Below are 20,383 nucleotides of genomic sequence, written 5' to 3'. Positions count from 1 at the left end.
CACATGATGCAAGTCTCTCAGATCTTCTAACCTCTGTCACAGGAGAGATCGTGACAGTACCCCCTCCTTCTACGGGTGACCTCCGGACACCCAGGACCGACCTTATCCGGATGAGCCCTGTGAAAGGCTCTCACAAGGCGACTAGCATTGACGTCGGCCGCTGGGACCCACATTCTCTCCTCTGGACCGTAACTGTCATGACCGCTATCCAAGCAGCAGTCGTGTCGCACCAGACGGAGGGGAAGGGGGACCCTTATCTATGGATGGGAATAGTATGGCCACCCCTGACTAACCCTAAGCTGGCACCTGTCTGCCCTGATACCCTAGATGGGGTGTGAACCCGTGCGGCGAGCAGGATGCCTAAACCCTCAGTCACCCTAACAAGCCTAGAGTGGGGAAAGGCCGATGGGAGCACTAGTCACCATCACTCATGTCTAGGAGAACAGCAGGGGAAGACAGCAACAAACAAACTATAGCAGAGATAGACTTATCCAGTCACGAGCAGAGAAGGCGATCCCAATCACGACAGTCCACGCTGGACAAGAGCTCCACAGCAACACCATCAAACGATCTCCTTCAAAGGTCAGAATAGAACTGGAAGTAAGGACTATATCTGGCAATGACTGCAAGTGAAACTGAAACTAATATAGTAGCTGGGAGTGGCAGACAGGACTCACCTGAGAAGGATGCCTACAAACTCCCAGTCAGGACAAAAAGGTTCACAAGGCAAAACCCGGATGACATACCCTGAACCATGGAGCAAACTCACAAGCTATCGCGAGTAGCAAGTCGCTGCGACCTTCTCCTCCCAGACCTGTCTGGATCAGTCACAGTTGTGACAGTAACCCTTCCAGTGAACGAGATATTGGAGGAATCTACGGAGAAGTCGTGAATCCACTATCCTGGAAATCTGAAATTCAAGATTACAGTCTTCAATGACAGGAGCGGGAGGCAAGGAGGACGGTTCAGTAGGTTCAACATCTCTCTTCAGCAATGATTTGTGGAAAACATTATGAATTTTTAAAGCCTGCGGAAGTTCAAGACGAAAGGCTACCAGGTTAATAATGGCAGAGATCTTATATGGACCAATAAACCTTGGACTCAACTTCCAACAAGGTACCTTCATTTTAATGTTTCTTGTGGACAGCCATATGCCCCAAAAAACAGCAACTTATCAGTGGACAGCTGCCTACAGTTATTTATGGCAAACTCGGCAAAAGAGAAAATTGAAAACCACTCCTCCTGATTCTCCGGGACAAAGCATCTCAAATAAGTTTCCAGATTCTGGTTAGTGCGCTCAGTCTGTCTGTTCGACTGAGAATGAAAGGCCGACGAGAAGGACAATTGTACCCCCAGGCAAGTACAGAACGCCTTCCAGAATTTGGAAACAAACTGAGTCCCCCTATCAGACACAACATCAGAGGAAATACAATGTACTGTAGCTTCACAATGTTATAGATGAACACTTGTGCAAGAGTTTAAGCATTAGGTAGACTTGATAATGCTATAAAGTGCAACATTTTGCTGAAGCGATCAACAACCACCAGAATCACAGTTTTTCCTGAGGAATTCGGCAAATCTGTGATAAAGTCCATGGACAAATGAGTCTAAGGTAGGGACGGGATGGACAACAGAAGTAGAGATCCTGAAGGCTGAGTATGTGTCACCTTAGCATGTGCACAAGTACCACAAGCTGACACATAACCCTCAACACATTTATGCCACCCCGGCCACCAGAATCTACAAGAAATGAGATCGACAGTGGATCTGCTCCCAGGGTGTCCTGTGAGAACCGTACAGTGATGTTCCTCAAACACCTTGTGCCGAAATTCAGCAGGAACAAACAACTTCCCCGGAGGACAGGAATCCGGTGCCTCTCCCTGGGCCTCCAACACTTCTGCCTCAAGTTTGGAGCAGGATCTTCCGAATCACCCCACCCCCCAGGAAAGCTACGCGACAAAGCATCCGCCTTGGCGTTCTTAACCCCAGGGCGATAGGTGACAACAAAATTAAATCTAGTAAAAACTACCATCTGGCCTGTCTTGCGTTCAGGCGTTTAGCCGACTCCAGATAAGACAGATTTTTGTTATCGGTAATTACCGTAATAGGATGAATCGCTCCTTCCACCCAATGATGCCATTACTCAAAAGTCAACTTAATGGCCAGCAACTCTCTATTACCCACGTCATCATTTTTTTTCAAAAAAGCACATGGGTGCCATATACTAGGTGAAGGACCCTGCGACAAGACTGCTCCTACCCCTACCTCTGATGCGTCAACTTCCACAATGAAAGGCTGTGACACATCAGGTTGCATCAGTATAGGAGCAGAAGCAAAACTTTCCTTCACAGCTGAAAAGGCTCGTAATGCCTCATCAGACCAGACTGAGATATCTGAATCTTTCCTAGTCATGTCCGTCAAAGGTTTAACAATCGTTGAGTAGTTCAAAATAAATTTATGGTAGTAGTTGGTGAACCCCAAAAATCGCATAAGCGCTTTCAGATTTTCGGGTCGATTCTAGTCCAATACAGCACAGACCTTTTCAGGACCCATACGAAAACCTGAAGATGAGAGTAGCTAGCCCAGGAATTGCACTTCCGGAACTGCAAATACACACTTCTCCATCTTAGCATACAGTTTATTCTCTCTTAGGATCTGCAACACTCATGTCAGGAGAATAAATCAGAATATCATCCAGATACACCACAACAAACCTGCCTACCAGATGATAAAAGATGTCATTGATAAAAATTTTAAAAACCGCAGGAGCTTTGGTTAACCCAGAAGGCATGACCAAATTCTCAAAATGACCTTCAGGGGTATTAAAGGCCGTCTTCCATTCGTCCCCCTCCTTGATCCTTATCAGATAATATGCCCCCCTCAAATCCAACTTCGAGAACACCTTGGCACTGACAATCTGATTGAACAAATCCGTGATCAAAAGAAGGGGATAAAGATCACGGATAGTAATGCGATTAACCTCACGGAAGTCTAAACATGGCCTAAGAGTTCCGTCCTTTTTCTTAACAAAGAAGAATCCTGCATCCACTGGGGATTTGGATGGTCTAATATGACTGTTGGCCAAACTCTCGGTGATATATTCTCGCATGGCGGCTCTTTCGGGTTCGGAAAGATTATACAACCGAGACTTGGGCAACCTAGCTCCGGGAACAAGGTTGACAGGGCAATCATACTCCTGATGTGGAGGCAACTCCTGGTCTCCACTTTTAGAGAATACATCAGAAAAATCTGAAATAAAGCGAAGGTACAACTTTTGTGGCTACCACAGAAAGCAAAGTGCTAAGACAGTTGTCGATGCAATAATCACTCCAATCAAGAATCTGTCTCGCTTGCCAATCGATGGTAGGGTTATGTTTGCTTAAAGGGTTTCTGTTATCAGAAAAATCGTTATGTAGCTGGCTGACATTAGCGATGTGCTAATGTCAGCAGAACATAACTGTATGACTTATATCTCCCTGCCTGCCGCAGTTCGCGCTAAATAATGACTTTTATAATATGCAAATGAGCCTCTATGTGCTATTGGGGCGTTGCTGCAGCAACTAGAGGCTCCGTCCTCTAACCGTTTGGCACGCCCTTGTAAAGGTGATTGACATCCTCGGTCTCCTCCGCGCCCCGCAAATCCCTTGCCTGCACCATCCATTTTAGTATTAGGCGCAGGGGCAGTGAGTAAAGGACGCTCACCTGCTGCCGTCCTTCACTCACTGCGCCTGCACCTAATACTAAAATGGATGGAGCGAAATTTGCGGAGCACGGAGGAGACTGAGGATGTCAATCACTTTTACAAGGGCGTGCCATACGGTGAGAGGAAGAAGCCTCTAGGTGCTGCAGCAACGCCCCACTAGCACCTAGAGGGAGATATAAGTCATACTGTTATGTTCTGCTGACATTAGCACATCGCTAATGTCAGCCAGCTTCATAATGATTTTTCTGATGACAGAAACCCTTTAACCATGGTAACCCTAGCACCAAGGGAGCAGGCAAACCCTCCAGCACAAAACACGAAATGGATTCTTGATGAAAATCACCCACCTTTAAATGGATGTCCTGCATTATTTGTGATAAATATTTCTGTGTGAGTGGAGCGGAATCAATAGCAAACACCGAAATATTTTTGTCTAATGCCCTTGTTGTTAATCCATGCATACGGACAAACTGACCATCAACTAGGTTAACCCCTGCCCCACTGTCAATAAACACTTCAATTCCCACAGTTTTGGAATCTAGCGCCACCTCGGCAGACATGAGAAACAGGGTACTACTGGCAAATGACAAAAGTAAATTCTCAGACTCCCCACCCACACCACTAAGAGTGAGATGAGGATTAAACACTTTTTTTTTCTTTTTCACCCTGCTGCTGAACATTAGGACATACAGTGGACATAAAAAGTCTACACGCCCCTGTTAAAATGTCAGGTTTCTGTGATGTAAAAAATGAGACAAAGATAAATCATTTCAGAACTTTTTCCACCTTTAATGTGACCTATAAACTGTACAACTCAATTGAAATACAGTACAAACTGAAATACAAAAATAAAATAATGTGGTTGCATAAGTGTGCACACCCTTAAACTAATACTTTGTTGAAGGACCCATTTGATTTTATTACAGCACTCAGTCTTTTTGGGTATGAGTCTATCAGCATGGCACATTTAGACTTGGCAAGATTTGCATACTTTTCTTTGCAAAAACACTCCAAATCTGTCAGATTGCGAGGGCATCTCCTGTGCACAGCCCTCTTCAGATCACCCCACAGATTTTCAATCGGATTCAGGTCTGGGCCATTCCAAAACTTGAATCTTCTTCTGGTGAAGCCATTCCTTTGTTGATTTGGATGTATGCTTTGGGTCGTTGTCATGCTGAAAGATTCCTCTTCATGTTCAGCTTTGTATCAGAAGCCTGAAGGTTTTGTGCCAATATTGACTGGTATTTGGAACTGTTCATAATTCTCTCTAGCTTAACTAAGGCCCCAGTTCCAGCTGAAGAAAAAGAGCCCCAAAGCATGACCACCACCATGCTTCACTGTGGGTATGGTGTTCTTTTGGTGATGTGCAGTGTTGTTTTTGCGCCAAACATATCTTTTGGAATTATGGCCAAAAAGTTCAACCTTGGTTTCATCAGGCCAGAACACCTTTTCCCACATGCTTTTGAGAGACTTCAGATGTGTTTTTGCAAAATGTAGCCTAGCTTGGATGTTTTTCTTCATAAGAAAAGGCTTTTGTCTTGCCACTCTACCCCATAGCCCAGACATATGAAGAATACGGGAGATTGATGTCACATGTACCACACAGCCAGTACTTGCCAGACATTCCTGCAGCTCCATTAATGTTGCTGTAGGCCTCTTGGTAGCCTCTCAGACCAGTTTTCTTATCGTCTTTTCATCAATTTTGGAGGGACGTCCAGTTCTTGGTAATGTCACTGTTGTGCCATATTTTCTTTACTGTGCTCCATGGTATATCTAATGCATTGGAAATTATTTTGTACCCTTCTGCTGACTGATACCTTCTAACAATGAGATACCTCTGATGCTTTGGAAGCTCGCTGTGGACCATATCTTTTGCTGTGGGATGCGACTAAGAAATTTTCAGGAAAGACCAACTAGAGCAGCTGAACCTTATTTAGGGTTAATCAGAGGCACTTTAAATGATGGCAGGTGTATGCTGACTCTTGCTTAATTCTGAACACAGCTAGATCCCCAGTTATAAGTTATGCAACAACATTATTTTAGTTTTGTTTTGTTTTTCTTCCCTCCACCTAAAAGATTTCAGTTTGTTTTTCAATTGAGTGATACAGTTTACACATTAAAGGTGTAAAAAGTTCTGAAATGATTTATCTTTGTCGCTTTTTTTTTACAGCACAGAAACCTGACATTTTAACAGGGGTGTGTAGACTTTTTATATCCACTGTACCTTAACAAAATGTCCCCTTTTTCCACAGAAATAGCAGTCTCATCTTAAGCCTAAAGTTCTTATCACCAGAACCAGGGGTCGCTCCCCCCAGCTGCATTGGTTCGTCACCAGACATAAACTCAAGTGTTTCTTTACCCAAAGAGTCGGAGGAGGCCGCCACCTTATATGATAGTACGTCCTGAGAGAGAGGAACCTTAGATCTCTCCCTCAGGCATCTATCAATACGTACAGCAAGGGACATGGCCGCTTCCAATGGCTCAGGATATTCGTGAAATGCCAACGCGCCCTTCAGGCTCTCGGATAACCCTTGACAGAATTGACTACAGAGATCTGGATCATTCCACTCCGTATCCATATCCCATCTCCTAAATTCAGAGCAATAGGTCTCCGTAGAAAGCTCTCCCTGCTGTAAACCATGCAACTAAGTCTCGGCCAAGGAGATCCGATCTGGGTCATCGTAGATAAGACCTAGAGCTCTGAAAAATTTATCTACCGACCGGAGGGACTGTGATCCTATCAGCAACGAAAAAAGTTGTCACTTCCCCCGGAAAATCTATCCGGGAGAGCGACCTTAGGTTCAGGGCATGCCTGGTTCCCGCTGCCAGAACCAGCCACCTGTGGTCTCTGGATCTGACAGACGGTCATGCAGAGGTCTGCTACCTCCAAAGACAGTCCCTGCAGAAATCGTATCCATCGCTGCACTGACACAAACAATGTTTTTTTTTAGGCGATTGATAATGTCGCAATGTAGGCGGAGGGGAGAAACACCAGAATGACCACAGAAGGAAAATGACCCGAAACTAGGCCTCACGGCTAGGGAAAGGAGAAAGGTCACCACCTAGAAAACCCTAAACCTAGCCCTGACTCCTGTCAGTATAAATAGACCCTGAAGGTGGGAATATTCAGACACCAAAAACCTAGGCCCTAGAAACCCTGAAAAGCCGTAGGTGTAGTGACAGGGTCTGAGACCACTGGTTTCTTTCCAGATGAACGAACCAGCGTCTCCCTGAGGTCTAGGAAACAATGAGCAGAAGGGGACAACAAAATACAAAGGGGAATACACTTATCTTATATAGAAAATGGATGAGCAGGAACTCAGAAGAGGACAACACACCAGCTCTTCCAACTCCAGGCAGATAATATTAACCGCTTGGTAAGAAGTGTGAGTCCAGACTAAATAGAGGAGCACAAGTTACACCTAAAACAAGAGGTGTGGTCATACCAGCAACAACACTGCAAAGTGAAAACCGAGAGACTGTCAGATAATCTCACATGATGCAAGTCTCTCAGATCTTCTAACCTCTGTCACTGGAGGGATCATGACAGGTTAGAGTTTGTTAACAAGGGATGCATCTAATGATTAAGGGTACTTTCACACTAGCGTTATTCTCTTCCGGTATTGAAATCCAGTAAAGGGTCTCAATACCGGAAAAAAACGCTTCAGTTTTGTCCTAATGCATTCTGAATGGAAAGCAATCTGTTCAGTATGGATCAGGATGTCTTCCGTTCCGTCCCTTGTACGGTATTTGACCAGACAAAATTTCGCAGCTTGCAGCAGTATTTTTTCCGGCCAAAATCCCGGAACACTACCGCACTTGCCAGATCCGGCATTAATTTCCATAGAGCTGTATTAATGCCGGATCCGGTACCAAGTGTTCGGGAAATTGCCACGTTGCCGGATCCGGTTTCGCCGGTCTGCGCATGTGCTGGGACATAGGAGGAACTATATATTTTTTTATCTTTGAAAAAAATATATATATACCGGATCTGTTCTTCAGGATGATACCGGATGAGACGGATCTGGTATATCACCGGATCCGTCTAACGGATGCGGAAAAAACATATTTCCATTTGCATATGGTTTGCCGGATCTGAACAACGCTAGTGTGAAAGTACCCTAAGTAGGGCAAAAAGACCTATATCAGAATAACCCTTAGAAGCATTATCATAATTCAGGGGATACTATATTTCTATATGGAGAGCTCCTTATCGGCTTGAGGAGTCTTATAGGCTAGGCAATCCTCCTCTGGGAAGAGGGTATGCAAATCAGCTCTTAGCAAGCTCTGCATCTGATGCCACCAGATGTAAGGTAGCTATCCTATGAGCCAAAGTTTGACCTTTTAAAAAGACCTTGAGACATGACTTGGATAATAACTAAGACAGAATCTCATCTGCAGACAGCTGACCGGGGCAGGCATTATTATGTGAATGATCAGAGTAAGGCTTGTACACACTTGTAGATATGTTTGCCATAAATATTAAAGGGGTTGTGTCACTTCAGCAAATGGCATTTAGCATGTAGAGAAAGTTAATACAAGGCACTTACTAATATATTGTGATTGTCCATATTGCCTCATTTGCTGACTTCATTCATTTTTTCATTGCATTATACACTGCTCGCTTTCAGGGGTTATGGCCACCGCTGCAACACAGATATGGGATAGGAGATGTTGTGCATGCATGCCTATGCACACCCTTGCGATCCTGGCCACCAGAAAGACCAGTGCTTTTTCCTATAGTATGCGAGCACGACCACTGCTGCTGGATTCTAGGGTGGTTGTAATCCCTGGATGCAAGCAGTGTATAATGTGTGATATATCAGGACAAGTTCACACTTCCGTTATTTCCATCACTTATTGTGAGTCAAAACCAGTAGTGAAGACCACAAGGTATGAATCAAGCCAACCAAGGAGGCAATATAGACAATCACAATACAGGGAGTGCAGAATTATTAGGCAAGTTGTATTTTTGAGGATTCATTTTATTATTGAACAACAACCATGTTCTCAATGAACCCAAAAACTCATTAATATCAAGGCTGAATATTTTTGGAAGTAGTTTTTAGTTTGTTTTTAGTTTTAGCTATTTTAGGGGGATATCTGTGTGTGCAGGTGACTATTACTGTGCATAATTATTAGGCAACTTAACAAAAAACAAATATATACCCATTTCAATTATTTATTTTTACCAGTGAAACCAATATAACATCTCAACATTCACAAATATACATTTCTGACATTCAAAAACAAAACAAAAACAAATCAGTGACCAATATAGCCACCTTTCTTTGCAAGGACACTCAAAAGCCTGCCATCCATGGAGTCTGTCAGTGTTTTGATCTGTTCACCATCAACATTGCGTGCAGCAGCAACCACAGCCTCCCAGACACTGTTCAGAGAGGTGTACTGTTTTCCCTCCTTGTAAATCTCACATTTGATGATGGACCACAGGTTCTCAATGGGGTTCAGATCAGGTGAACAAGGAGGCCATGTCATTAGATTTTCTTCTTTTATACCCTTTCTTGCCAGCCACGCTGTGGAGTACTTGGACGCGTGTGATGGAGCATTGTCCTGCATGAAAATCATGTTTTTCTTGAAGGATGCAGACTTCTTCCTGTACCACTGCTTGAAGAAGGTGTCTTCCAGAAACTGGCAGTAGGACTGGGAGTTGAGCTTGACTCCATCCTCAACCCGAAAAGGCCCCACAAGCTCATCTTTGATGATACCAGCCCAAACCAGTACTCCACCTCCACCTTGCTGGCGTCTGAGTCGGACTGGAGCTCTCTGCCCTTTACCAATCCAGCCACGGGCCCATCCATCTGGCCATCATGACTCACTCTCATTTCATCAGTCCATAAAACCTTAGAAAAATCAGTCTTGAGATATTTCTTGGCCCAGTCTTGACGTTTCAGCTTGTGTGTCTTGTTCAGTGGTGGTCGTCTTTCAGCCTTTCTTACCTTGGCCATGTCTCTGAGTATTGCACACCTTGTGCTTTTGGGCACTTCAGTGATGTTGCAGCTCTGAAATATGGCCAAACTGGTGGCAAGTGGCATCTTGGCAGCTGCACGCTTGACTTTTCTCAGTTCATGGGCAGTTATTTTGCGCCTTGGTTTTTCCACACGCTTCTTGCGACCCTGTTGACTATTTTGAATGAAACGCTTGATTGTTCGATGATCACGCTTCAGAATCTTTGCAATTTTAAGAGTGCTGCATCCCTCTGCAAGATATCTCACTATTTTTGACTTTTCTGAGCCTGTCAAGTCCTTCTTTTGACCCATTTTGCCAAAGGAAAGGAAGTTGCCTAATAATTATGCACACCTAATATAGGGTGTTGATGTCATTAGACCACACCCCTTCTCATTACAGAGATGCACATCACCTAATATGCTTAATTGGTAGTAGGCTTTCGAGCCTATACAGCTTGGAGTAAGACAACATGCATAAAGAGGATGATGTGGTCAAAATACTCATTTGCCTAATAATTCTGCACGCAGTGTACATTAGTAAGTGGCTTGTATTAACTTTCTCTACATGATAAATGCCATTTGCTGAAGTGACCTATGAACACCTTCAGGTGGAATAAAAAAATATATATTTTTATAATTTTTTTGAACCAAATCAGTTAATAGCAACACTTCATTACAAATGTACATAAACAGATAAACAAACCGCCCCCTCACCCCACCCCCAGCCAGTCCTGTGTGATACCTAATATCCCTACCAAGTAATCACAGAGGAATCGAAGCAGGTATAATAGAAGAACATCCATGAAGAACCTCCAAGAGGTACCAGAAAGTATGCTCAAAGGGTGACTTCAACTGTATCTTAACCTCTTAAGGAAACATGACGTAGAGGTACGTCATGATGTCCTGGTACTTAAGGACACATGACGTACCGGTACGTCATGTGTTGTTCCGATCACTGCCGCCCGGCCGGCAGTGATCGGAACCCGGTGCCTGCTCAAATCATCGAGCAGGCACCTAGGCTAAATGCGCAGGGGGGTCCCGTGACCCCCCCATGTCGGCGATCGCGGCAAACTGCAGGTCAATTCAGACCTGCGGTTTGCTGCGATTTCTGCAGTTTCTGATCCCCGCGGTCCCTGACCGCGGGGATCAGAAACTTTAGTATTCCTAAAATAGATCTGTATCCCTCCCCCTGCACCCCCCGAGTGATTTTAGCCCGGTGGGAGGTGCAGGGGGAGGGTTGCGGGCAGTGCGGGCGGTGCGGGAGGCGGGCGGTGCGGCAGGCGGGATAGCGATCTCCCGCCCGCCTCCCCTTGTATAATCGTTGGTTTCTAGTGGGTATACCAGGGTGCCAGCACATTGCTGGCACCCTGGTAAATGATCAATAAATAAAGACCATTTATAATTTAAAAAAAAAAAACATTTTGTTTGCTTTTTCTTTATCTGTCACAGTATTTATCCAATCCATTTTAAATAAAAATAAAATATTGTGTTCAGTCAATGAGAAGCGAGGTACCACCGGGTTGAGCCAGTGGTATAAGATACTCTTTCGAGTGGAAGCCCATATGTGTAGTATAGCCTTTTTACTTCTTTGTAGAGAGGTTAGGGACTCCGGCAAGATACTATAAAAAGCCCAATAGGGATCTGGTTTTATTGATATTTGATAAGCAGATAGCAGGTGGTATGCTCTTACATTCCTCCACAATTCCTGAACCCTAGGACAAACCCAAAAGTGATGAAACATATCCATATTCGGCTCATTACATTTGGAACAGCAAAAGCTATTTTCCGGGGACATTTTATGTTGTATATCAGGAGTAATAAATGCTCTATGGAATATTAACAATGCCATGTCTGTATAACTACTGACTGGGCTTTTTTTTATGGATTTTCAATGTGGCATTTAGAAGGGCCTGTACACTATCAGGAAGATCCCTAGTCCATTTTTGGGGGCCAGTAGCTTCTGAGTCCCACAACCATGAGGGTCTAAGGAAAAGGTAGATATTACTGGTGGATGAGGTCTTGCTTGTTTAAGGAAAACATTTAGCATGCCCCCACAGTCTCTAGTGACCCCCTGTAGACAACTACCAACAAAACTACTAGCTTGCAAAAAAAGAAACACATTATTATTGAAATTTATGAGCCACTGCTTCGTAAAAGAGAATGGAATAATTGTTATCCAGTAGATCTAACACTAAGGAACACCCCTGTGTAGTCAGAGTATAGTAAATACTAGGGGCTTGCCCTCTAAGAAACTTAGATTAGCTATGAAGGGCTGGAATGGGGTATGGTGGCTGTCTAGCTGAGATTATTTCCTAACTTTTCTCCATGCTTGTATAGTAGGGGGATATATTTTTTTAATGATTTCATTTTACTCATTTTGGTGTTTTATTAAAAATTTACAGCAGTTTTGTGTCATAAAGGGTTAAGTTTTAGCCCAGCTGTAAGCAACTTTCACTTTGTGCTGTCATCTGATAACCTTTATCTCTGAACTAGTAATAGTTCATAAACATCTATTTAAGCCACATTATTGTCAAATATGAATTTAGCTATGATGAGTCTTTATGAGCTCTCAAGAGATTAGAGATAAGGCTTCACATGAGCCCTCAGCTGAGCTGTCTGATGGGACACAGTGTAAACACAGAGAATCTCAACTCTGTACAGAGAAAGGGGCTGAAAATGTTTAATAAATGATCTTTAGCTCAAAATCAGTACAATGCATTCATTGGAAAAATTGTCCAAAGGTGTCCATAGCCTTTAAGCATTAAGAATACTGTGGCAACTGGATGAGTCTATTATAGGAGAAATCTAGCCTAAATAGTTCTGTGGCATGTCATAGATACATGTTAAAATATCACAATAATCATATGAAGTCTGCTATCTCTGACCACCACTGATTTCCAGAATGAAAGGGAGTGTGAGACCTTTTGTCACTGCTGAGAGATTTCTGTCACTGAGACAATATTGTAAGCAAAAATAACAGAACTCTCTAAGCCAGAGGTGCACAACCTGCGGCCCGGGGGCCACATGTGGCCCTTCATACCATTCTGTGTGGCCCCCAACCATCTGGTAACAGACATGTATGTCTATGTCTTGTGGCTGCTCACATGTATTTTTCATGTATTTCTCCCATTAGATGGGAGTCCTGGAAGTGTAACTAGACATTAATGGTATATAATGTGTGTTCAATATGCCATAAGTACAATATTTCAGTTGTTAATACACATTTAAATTTTAATTTCGGCCCTCGTCATTGGTTAAGTCTGGCAATGTGGCCCCCAACCTAGAAACGTTGTGCACCCCTGCTCTAAGCAGTGAGAAAAGAGCTTGAGATGTTTATATAGTTGTTTCCATCTCAAAATGAGTGAGAGTGTGGGATCACAGGCCTGAAGTAATTTCCTCAAGTATATCCATGATATACCAGACGTTCGCTTTGATAGTTTTTCCCCTTTAAAGTACAATAGTCATTTCAATAGACATTTGACGTGTCATAGTGATTAGGGCTGGGTTCACATCATGTTTTTCCTGTTTGTTTAACATATACAAAAACTTATACATTAAACCAGGGGTGTCCAAACTTTTTTCGAGGAGGGCCAGATTTGATAAAGTGAACATGTGCGAGGGCCGACCATTTTGCCCAACATTCTTTGAACCATTAAAATTACATGCAAATTAACTATTTTATGCAAATTTTATTGCAAACGGCATACCTTTCATTTTGTGACTTGGATGACAAATCTAAACAGGTGTTAAATCACTCTGCCTTCAATATAAAAAAAACAGGAGGCAGAAATATGTCGGAAACAGTACATTACAAGGTTGTCTGTTAACTTTTAAATTCCAAAAATGTGAACAGGGACATAACACCAAGTATACACATATGTTCAAATATATTTATAACTGATTGACCAACTGACATTGAAGGGAACCTGTTATCAACTTTATTCTGCCCATACTATACTAAAGGCAGAATAAAGTAGAGACAGGTGAGTTGATTTCAGCGGTCTGTCATTTATAAGTTAAAAGTAAGTGGTTGCCGAGAACCAACATCACAATCATTGCAGACTGGGCCTGGAAAAGAGTCATGGCCACCTGAGAAGAGTCCTGGTTATTCATCAATTCCTGCTCTCCTGCCCACCCGCTGATGACTGACAGTCTTCTACCAAGTTCCCTTTCTCTATAGGAGAGAACTGCCAATCATCAGCAGATGGGGGGAGAGCAGGAGATTATAATAACCAGGACTCTTCTCAGGTAGATTTGACTCTTTTCCAGGCCTGGGCTGCAATGATTATGATGCTGGTTCTCAGCAACCACTTACTTTTCGCTCATGAGGGGCACACGGCTGACATCAGCATTTCTGTCACTATTTTATGCTGCCCTCAGTGAGATTAGCATAAAGTTGATGACAGGTTCCCTTTAACTGAGATTTTACAATGTATTCATCTCAACTGAAAAAAATCTTGCTGCACTAATGTGAAGGGTGAAACTGAGATCTGGACTGCAGCAGATAGGCTAGATCTGGTTCAAAGGCTGTGGTTTTGATGCGCAAAATATCACGCAAGTGAGAGTCACTTAGTCTTGTCCGCATGCGATTCTTGTGAAGGTTCATAACAGAGAATGTCTTCTCACACAAATATGTTGAGCCAAACAAGCTCAGCATTTTCTTTGCCAATGTTCGAATCTCTTTAAAACGGCTCTTATCCAGTTGGCTGTAAAATTTCACAAGAGAGAGCTGTCGGTGTCGACTGAGTAACTCACTGTCACAATGCAGGTCAATGAGCTCGAGCTGCAGCTGATCTGGAGCATTGTCGTGGTCAACAGAGAATGGAGAGGAGAAAAGGGTGATCTCCTTTTCAATAGCTGCAAAATCTTGAAAGCGCCGTCTAAACTCCCCAGCAGGAGATGCGATGTCTGCTGCATACCTGCTAGTTTGCACACTAATATCATCCTGTGGAAAACTGTTCATTATTTCTTGCAACGCTGAAAAATGAATGGTATTGGGCGGTGTTTGTGACAAATGCTTTTGGAAAAGTTGCAGCTTTGTTCCAAAGGCTTTGAGGTGTGAATAAAGCTGGTTCACCGCTGCATCTTTGCCCTGAAGACTCGTGTTCAGTACATTCAGATGCTTTGTTATGTCGACTAGAACCCTAAATCAGCCAGCCAAATAGGATCAGATAGTTCTCGCATCGGTTGTCCATTTGTTTTCAAGAATTCTCTAATTTCTTTTCTGAGAGAGTAGAAACGCTGCAGTGCAGACCCTCGACTGAGCCATCTTACATCGTTATGATATAAAACATCTTCATATTCAGCCTGGATATCCAGTAGAAAGTGTTTAAACTGGCGGTGGCACAGGGTTCTAGAGCGAATAAAATTAATGGTCTTTAGCACCGGTTTCATAACATGGTCATATTTGAGATGTTTAGCACAGAGAACTTGTTGATGAATGATACCATGCAGTTTAATAGCTTTGCCTCCTTCTTCGATCACCTTGTTACAGATTAGGGTTGATAATCCACTTCGTTCACCAGCCATGGCAGGTGCCCCATCAGTAATTATCCCAGTAACTTTGTTCCAAGGCAGTTTCATGTCATCTATGGCAGAACTAACAGAAACAAATAAATCTGTTCCTCTTGTTTGGTCCTTAAGGCTCTGGAGGTCAAGTAGCTCTTCAGTCACATTCATTTCATCGTCCACCCCTCTCAGAAAAATCAGCAACTGAGCTGTGTCGGAGAGGTCCGTGCTTTCATCACAGGCTATTGAAAAGAAGTCAAAATCAACTCCTTTTGACGTTAACTGTCTCTTAATATCTGATGAAATTTCTTCTACTCTCCGTGTTTCGAGCTAGGCAAATTTTGGAAAACTCTGACTTCTTCTCGGGACAGATATTCTGCACCATTTTCATAACGCATTCTTTAATAAAGTCACCCTCAACAAAAGATTTGCAATTTTTAGCAATTAACGTTGCTACCTCATAGCTAGCCCTTGTGGCATTTTCATTTGACTCACGGGCTCTTGTAAAAAATCGCTGTTGTGACATTAAAACAGCTTCAAGTTGCTTCACCTTGTCACTGCGATCGCACCCTGTTAGCTTGACGTATGTGCTGTGTCTCGACTGGTAGTGTCTTTTGACATTAAATTCCTTATTAACAGCCACAGTCTCTTGGCATATTAGACAAACACAGTAATTCCGTATTTCAGTGAAAAAATATTCCACTTTCCACCTGTCCTGGAAGTGGCGTCCCTCACTGTCAACTTTTCGTTTCTTATTTGTAGTTGCCATTATAAAAATTGGCCAGATAAGGAGAAGTTATTTGTAGAGAGTACTAGGAGCACAATCAGATAATCAGATTCTAGCCCAGTGACGTACAGTGAGGGGCTAATGAAGGGTATGACAGCTTGCTACCACTGATTCGGATTATGCCCCCTTTTCTGCTTTAGTTCACAGCCCAGCCTGCAAGTGTGTGTTTTTTTTCCTCAAAAGACTCAAATAGGCTCAATAGCCCTTATGGTCGCTCTGGCCTTGTGGCTGTAAGTGTGGAGGCGCAGGGAGAAGGAAAGGCGACGTTAATTGGTGATGACTTTGATTATTATGTTTGGAACTGGAACTCAGCGCTAGAACGCAGCCAGAAATGTTTTAATAAATTTTTTCTTCTACATTTGGGACCTTCACACTGTATAAATGTCCTCTGGGGGTAATGTGACCGTGGAGGTGGGAGACCTCAACAAACTGCAACTTAATCGATCACAATTATATGTTATGTGCAGTATGACCGATATTCTGGCCATACAAGAGAAGAAAAGCCGAGATCTCGCGATGTCCGAGATCTCGTGACGTCAGAGATCTCGTGACATCTGAGATTTGGGCTTTCCTTCTCCCTGAGCCCAAATCCCGCGAGATCTCGGACGTTGTGAGATCTCGGCTTTCCTTCTCTGTGAAGGCAAAGACCAAATCTCGCGTGATCTCGGACGTCGGCGCGAGATTTGACCTTTGCTGATGCAGCCTCTTCCTGTGAAGCTGTGGGCTCCCGATGAGTAGCTGGCGGTGACTGGTGAGAGGGGCCGGGGGCCAGAATACCCACGATTTAATCAAACCTCTGGGGGGCCGTTGTACTCCAGACCGCGGGCCGCAATTGGCCCGCGGGCCGGACTTTGGACATGCCTGCATTAAACGGAGGCCTCAGACTAATGCCAAACAGTGGTATCCGTTCCCAATAGAGTTCCATTGTAAAAAAAAGACGTATACAAGAACGTGGTGTGCTGCGTTTTTGTATCCTTTTTTTTTCTAACGTATACATCAAATGGAGGTATAAAACATTATGTGAACCCACCCTAAGACCCCCACCCATTACTAAGGCGGAAGTGCTCAGCCGAGCACTGTCTCTCTTTGCTTGCTTCAGATGGGCTCATAGACCATGAGACAGTCCTTGGCTGAATGCTTCTGGCTCCTCATGTAAGTGGGTTTAAGCACCCAGTCCTCCACCAATCAAAACCTTTGACACGTCACTATGACATCTCAAAAAGTTTTTTGAAATTACAGTTACCCTTGAAATATGTATGTGCTGTAACAGATCAGAATTTAACAACTGTCATTTAGGGATACATGTACAGGCAGTACCCCATACCAGGGGGGATCTGTGATAATGTTTTATATGCAATGTTATGTAATGCAATGTGATGCTATGTCATTTATTCTAGGAGAGGAGGTAATGGTTGGCAGGAACAGGGCTAACCACCCTGTTCCTCCGCTCTTGGGAGGAGTAGGCTGCTCCTGCTTCCTGTCAGGTTTTGGAGTTCCAGTCTAGCTAGAGAGAGAAGAGTTCCTGCATTGATAGTGGGAGAATGAGGAAGATCATATGAGAGCTCCCACTCCCAAGAACTATATCTTATTCCCCCGTGAGTCCAACACTCCAGAGGAAAACTTAGGAATTAGATATTCTCCTGGAAGAACATCCTGCCTTAAGAAAGTACTTGAGAGACAAGACAGCAGAGTAATCAGCGGAATACAGCTTAACAGACACTGCTGCAAGGTGATGGGCAACAGCTCAGACGACACCACCTACCTAAACCATTGCTAGGCCAGACTAACATCAAGCCTGTATTACAGTAGACATCTATATCCACAAGTGTTTGCTACTGCCAACCTATTACCATCCAACCTGCCACCATACCTCCTCATCTGGTGCCAGAGAAACTGCACTTTGTACTTTATCGCTGCTGGACGTGCCACGTTATATTCTGCACCAAGTAAAGAGATACTGTTAAATTTTTACTTCTGGTCTCATTCTTCAATATTTTATTTCCACTGCACCAATCCCCAGGAAGTGACACCCTGAGGGAGTACACCGTGACACATCATCTCATGAGGGCCACTACCACTCCCATCCTCTGCAGCTTGCTGCACACACAGACTACATGTCTGATATGCGGGCCAGTAGGTACTCCGCATGCAACCACCATATGGTGCTCCCAGGAGGCACCATATTCTCAGCTTGAAGAAATGCTTCTAGGGAAGAAAAGCTATTAACATGGCATCTGATGAAGCATGCCACAACTAAGAATCTAAGTGAAAACACCTTTGGGGTCATTTATCAAGCTGGTGTAAATTAGAACAGGCTTAGTTGCCCATAGCAACCAATCAGATTCCACCTTTCATTTTTGACTAATCCTTTGTAAAGTGAAAGGTGGAATCTGATTGGTTGCTATGGGCAACTAAGCCAGTTCTACTTTACACCAGTTTGAAAAATGACCCAATTTTTTCCTCTCCATACAAAATTGCCCTAAATAATCCATTAAATGGATATATAGATAATAGTTAGATATCTACATTTTTTCTGCTGATGTTAGTGGATCCACACATTCACATTATTATCTTTTTTACCTTAAACATATTTTGCAACATATGCTATATTGCTATAATAGTAGTGCTCATATTAAGTTATTAAGCTTTGCTGTGTATGAACTGCACTATTTTTAAGATTTTTTTTTTTGGGGGGGGCCCAATTTTTTTTTGCTGGATAATTTAAAAAAATGCCATGGGGCTCATTCACATTGCTGATTTTGTCACTAAATGTCCACATGGATTCCACAGTGTAAAATGCATGGAATGCATTTGGTACATCAAATAGTGGCAGTGCTTGGTATTGCAGCTCAGCTCCATTGACTTGGATAGGGCTGAGCTTCAACTAGGCCATGTGACCGTTGTAAACAGATGTCACTGGCCTAAGAAGAGTCTGCGGTGCTCAAGGCCTCTTCTAACCGCTGATCAGCAGGGGTCCTGGGTGTCGCACCCTCGCAAATCTGATACTGATGACCTATCCTGAGGATAAGTCATAAATATATTTTCCTGGATATCTTTTCCTGGTCACACATTGCCAGGCACATTAAATAAACTAATGGTGCTAAAGTGGCAGTGGACTGAGCAAGTGAGTGAGGCTTTTAGGGTCCCAGAAAACCCCTTTAATGCTGCTCAATTTGTATATTCATAAAAAAAACTAACATGAGTATTTCAATGCAGGCATCTGAAGGAGTTCCCATGCGCTTTTTCACAAACCTACAGGAGCTGATTGACTTTTACAAAAAGGAAAATGTAGGACTGATCACCAATCTACAATACCCCGTACTGCAAGAGGAAGAGGGTCCTGAAGATCCAGATGAGGACCAGGGTAAGACATTACAGTTATATGCCTAGCCTATATGCTAGAATACTACATGTTAATAATAATTTAGGCCTCATTTACACCTGCCTATTTTGGCTACATTGTCCACGGGGATTATGTGCAGACTTCGGAGGCAGTGTAATTCTATGGGGCAGTAGTTGTACATAGATATACCGTATTTTTCGCCCTATAAGATGCACTTTCCCCCCCAAAAAAGTGGGGGGGAAATGGCAGTGCGTCTTATGGGGCGAATGCTGCCGTTTACACTGATACACCGCCGACCGCATGCTGCAGAGCGCGGTTGGAGGTGTATCAGCGAGGACGGAGGGGGGGCTGGGGGCCGGCATTTTGTTTTGTAATCGCAGCGGGGCCCGGTGCAGTCACTATTCTATTGCACCGGGCCCCGCTCATTGTACTAATCGTATCTAACTGCAGACAATGTTTAACTATAGAATATCTTCAATCCAGCAGCCTGTACTTACGTCCGTAGCAGGCAGGAGGCTGGAGGCTGGGCGGGCACTGGCAGCGTAACTCACTACGTTACGTGCCTGCTCCGCCCACTTTATGAATGAAGCAGGCGCCCGCCCAGCCTCCTGCCTGCTATGGTCGTAAGTACAGGCTGCTGGATTGAAGATATTCTATAGTTAAACATTGCCTGCAGTTAGATACGATTAGCACAGTGAGCGGGGCCCGGTGCAATAGAATACAATGACTGCACTGGGCCCCACTGCCATTACAATACTACTATAGATGCCAGCCCCCACCCCCTGTATTGGGGGTCATTCACAATACACATGGGCACTGTTATGGGGGGGATCTGTGGATGACACATAACAAAAGATGCTATTTATCTGTCATCCACAGATCCCCCCATAGCAGTGTCATGCCATCCACAGACGCCCCCATAACAGTGCCATCCACAGACGCTCATAACAATGTCAGCCACAGACCCCCACAACAGTGCCATCCACAGACGCTCATAACAATGTCAGCCACAGACCCCCACAACAGTGCCATCCACAGACGCTCATAACAGTGTCAGCCACAGATCCCCCATA

General features: G+C 43.8%; 1 protein-coding gene across 1 annotated transcript in view; it reads left to right on the top strand.

Moving 5' to 3' along the window:
• INPP5D (inositol polyphosphate-5-phosphatase D) overlaps positions 1–20,383 on the top strand; it is a 227,840-nt gene that overhangs the window by 75,379 nt on the left and 132,078 nt on the right. Inside the window, exon 3 of the mRNA XM_040427895.1 lies at positions 19,184–19,331. Within this exon, the coding sequence (XP_040283829.1) occupies positions 19,184–19,331 (148 nt within the window). The remainder of the gene's footprint in view (positions 1–19,183; positions 19,332–20,383) is intronic.

This window comes from Bufo bufo, chromosome 4 (genome assembly GCF_905171765.1).
Source record: "Bufo bufo chromosome 4, aBufBuf1.1, whole genome shotgun sequence".
Lineage (NCBI taxonomy): Eukaryota > Metazoa > Chordata > Amphibia > Anura > Bufonidae > Bufo > Bufo bufo.
The sequence above is the reverse complement of the archived record's forward strand: the minus strand, read 5'-3'. Positions and strand labels throughout refer to the sequence as shown.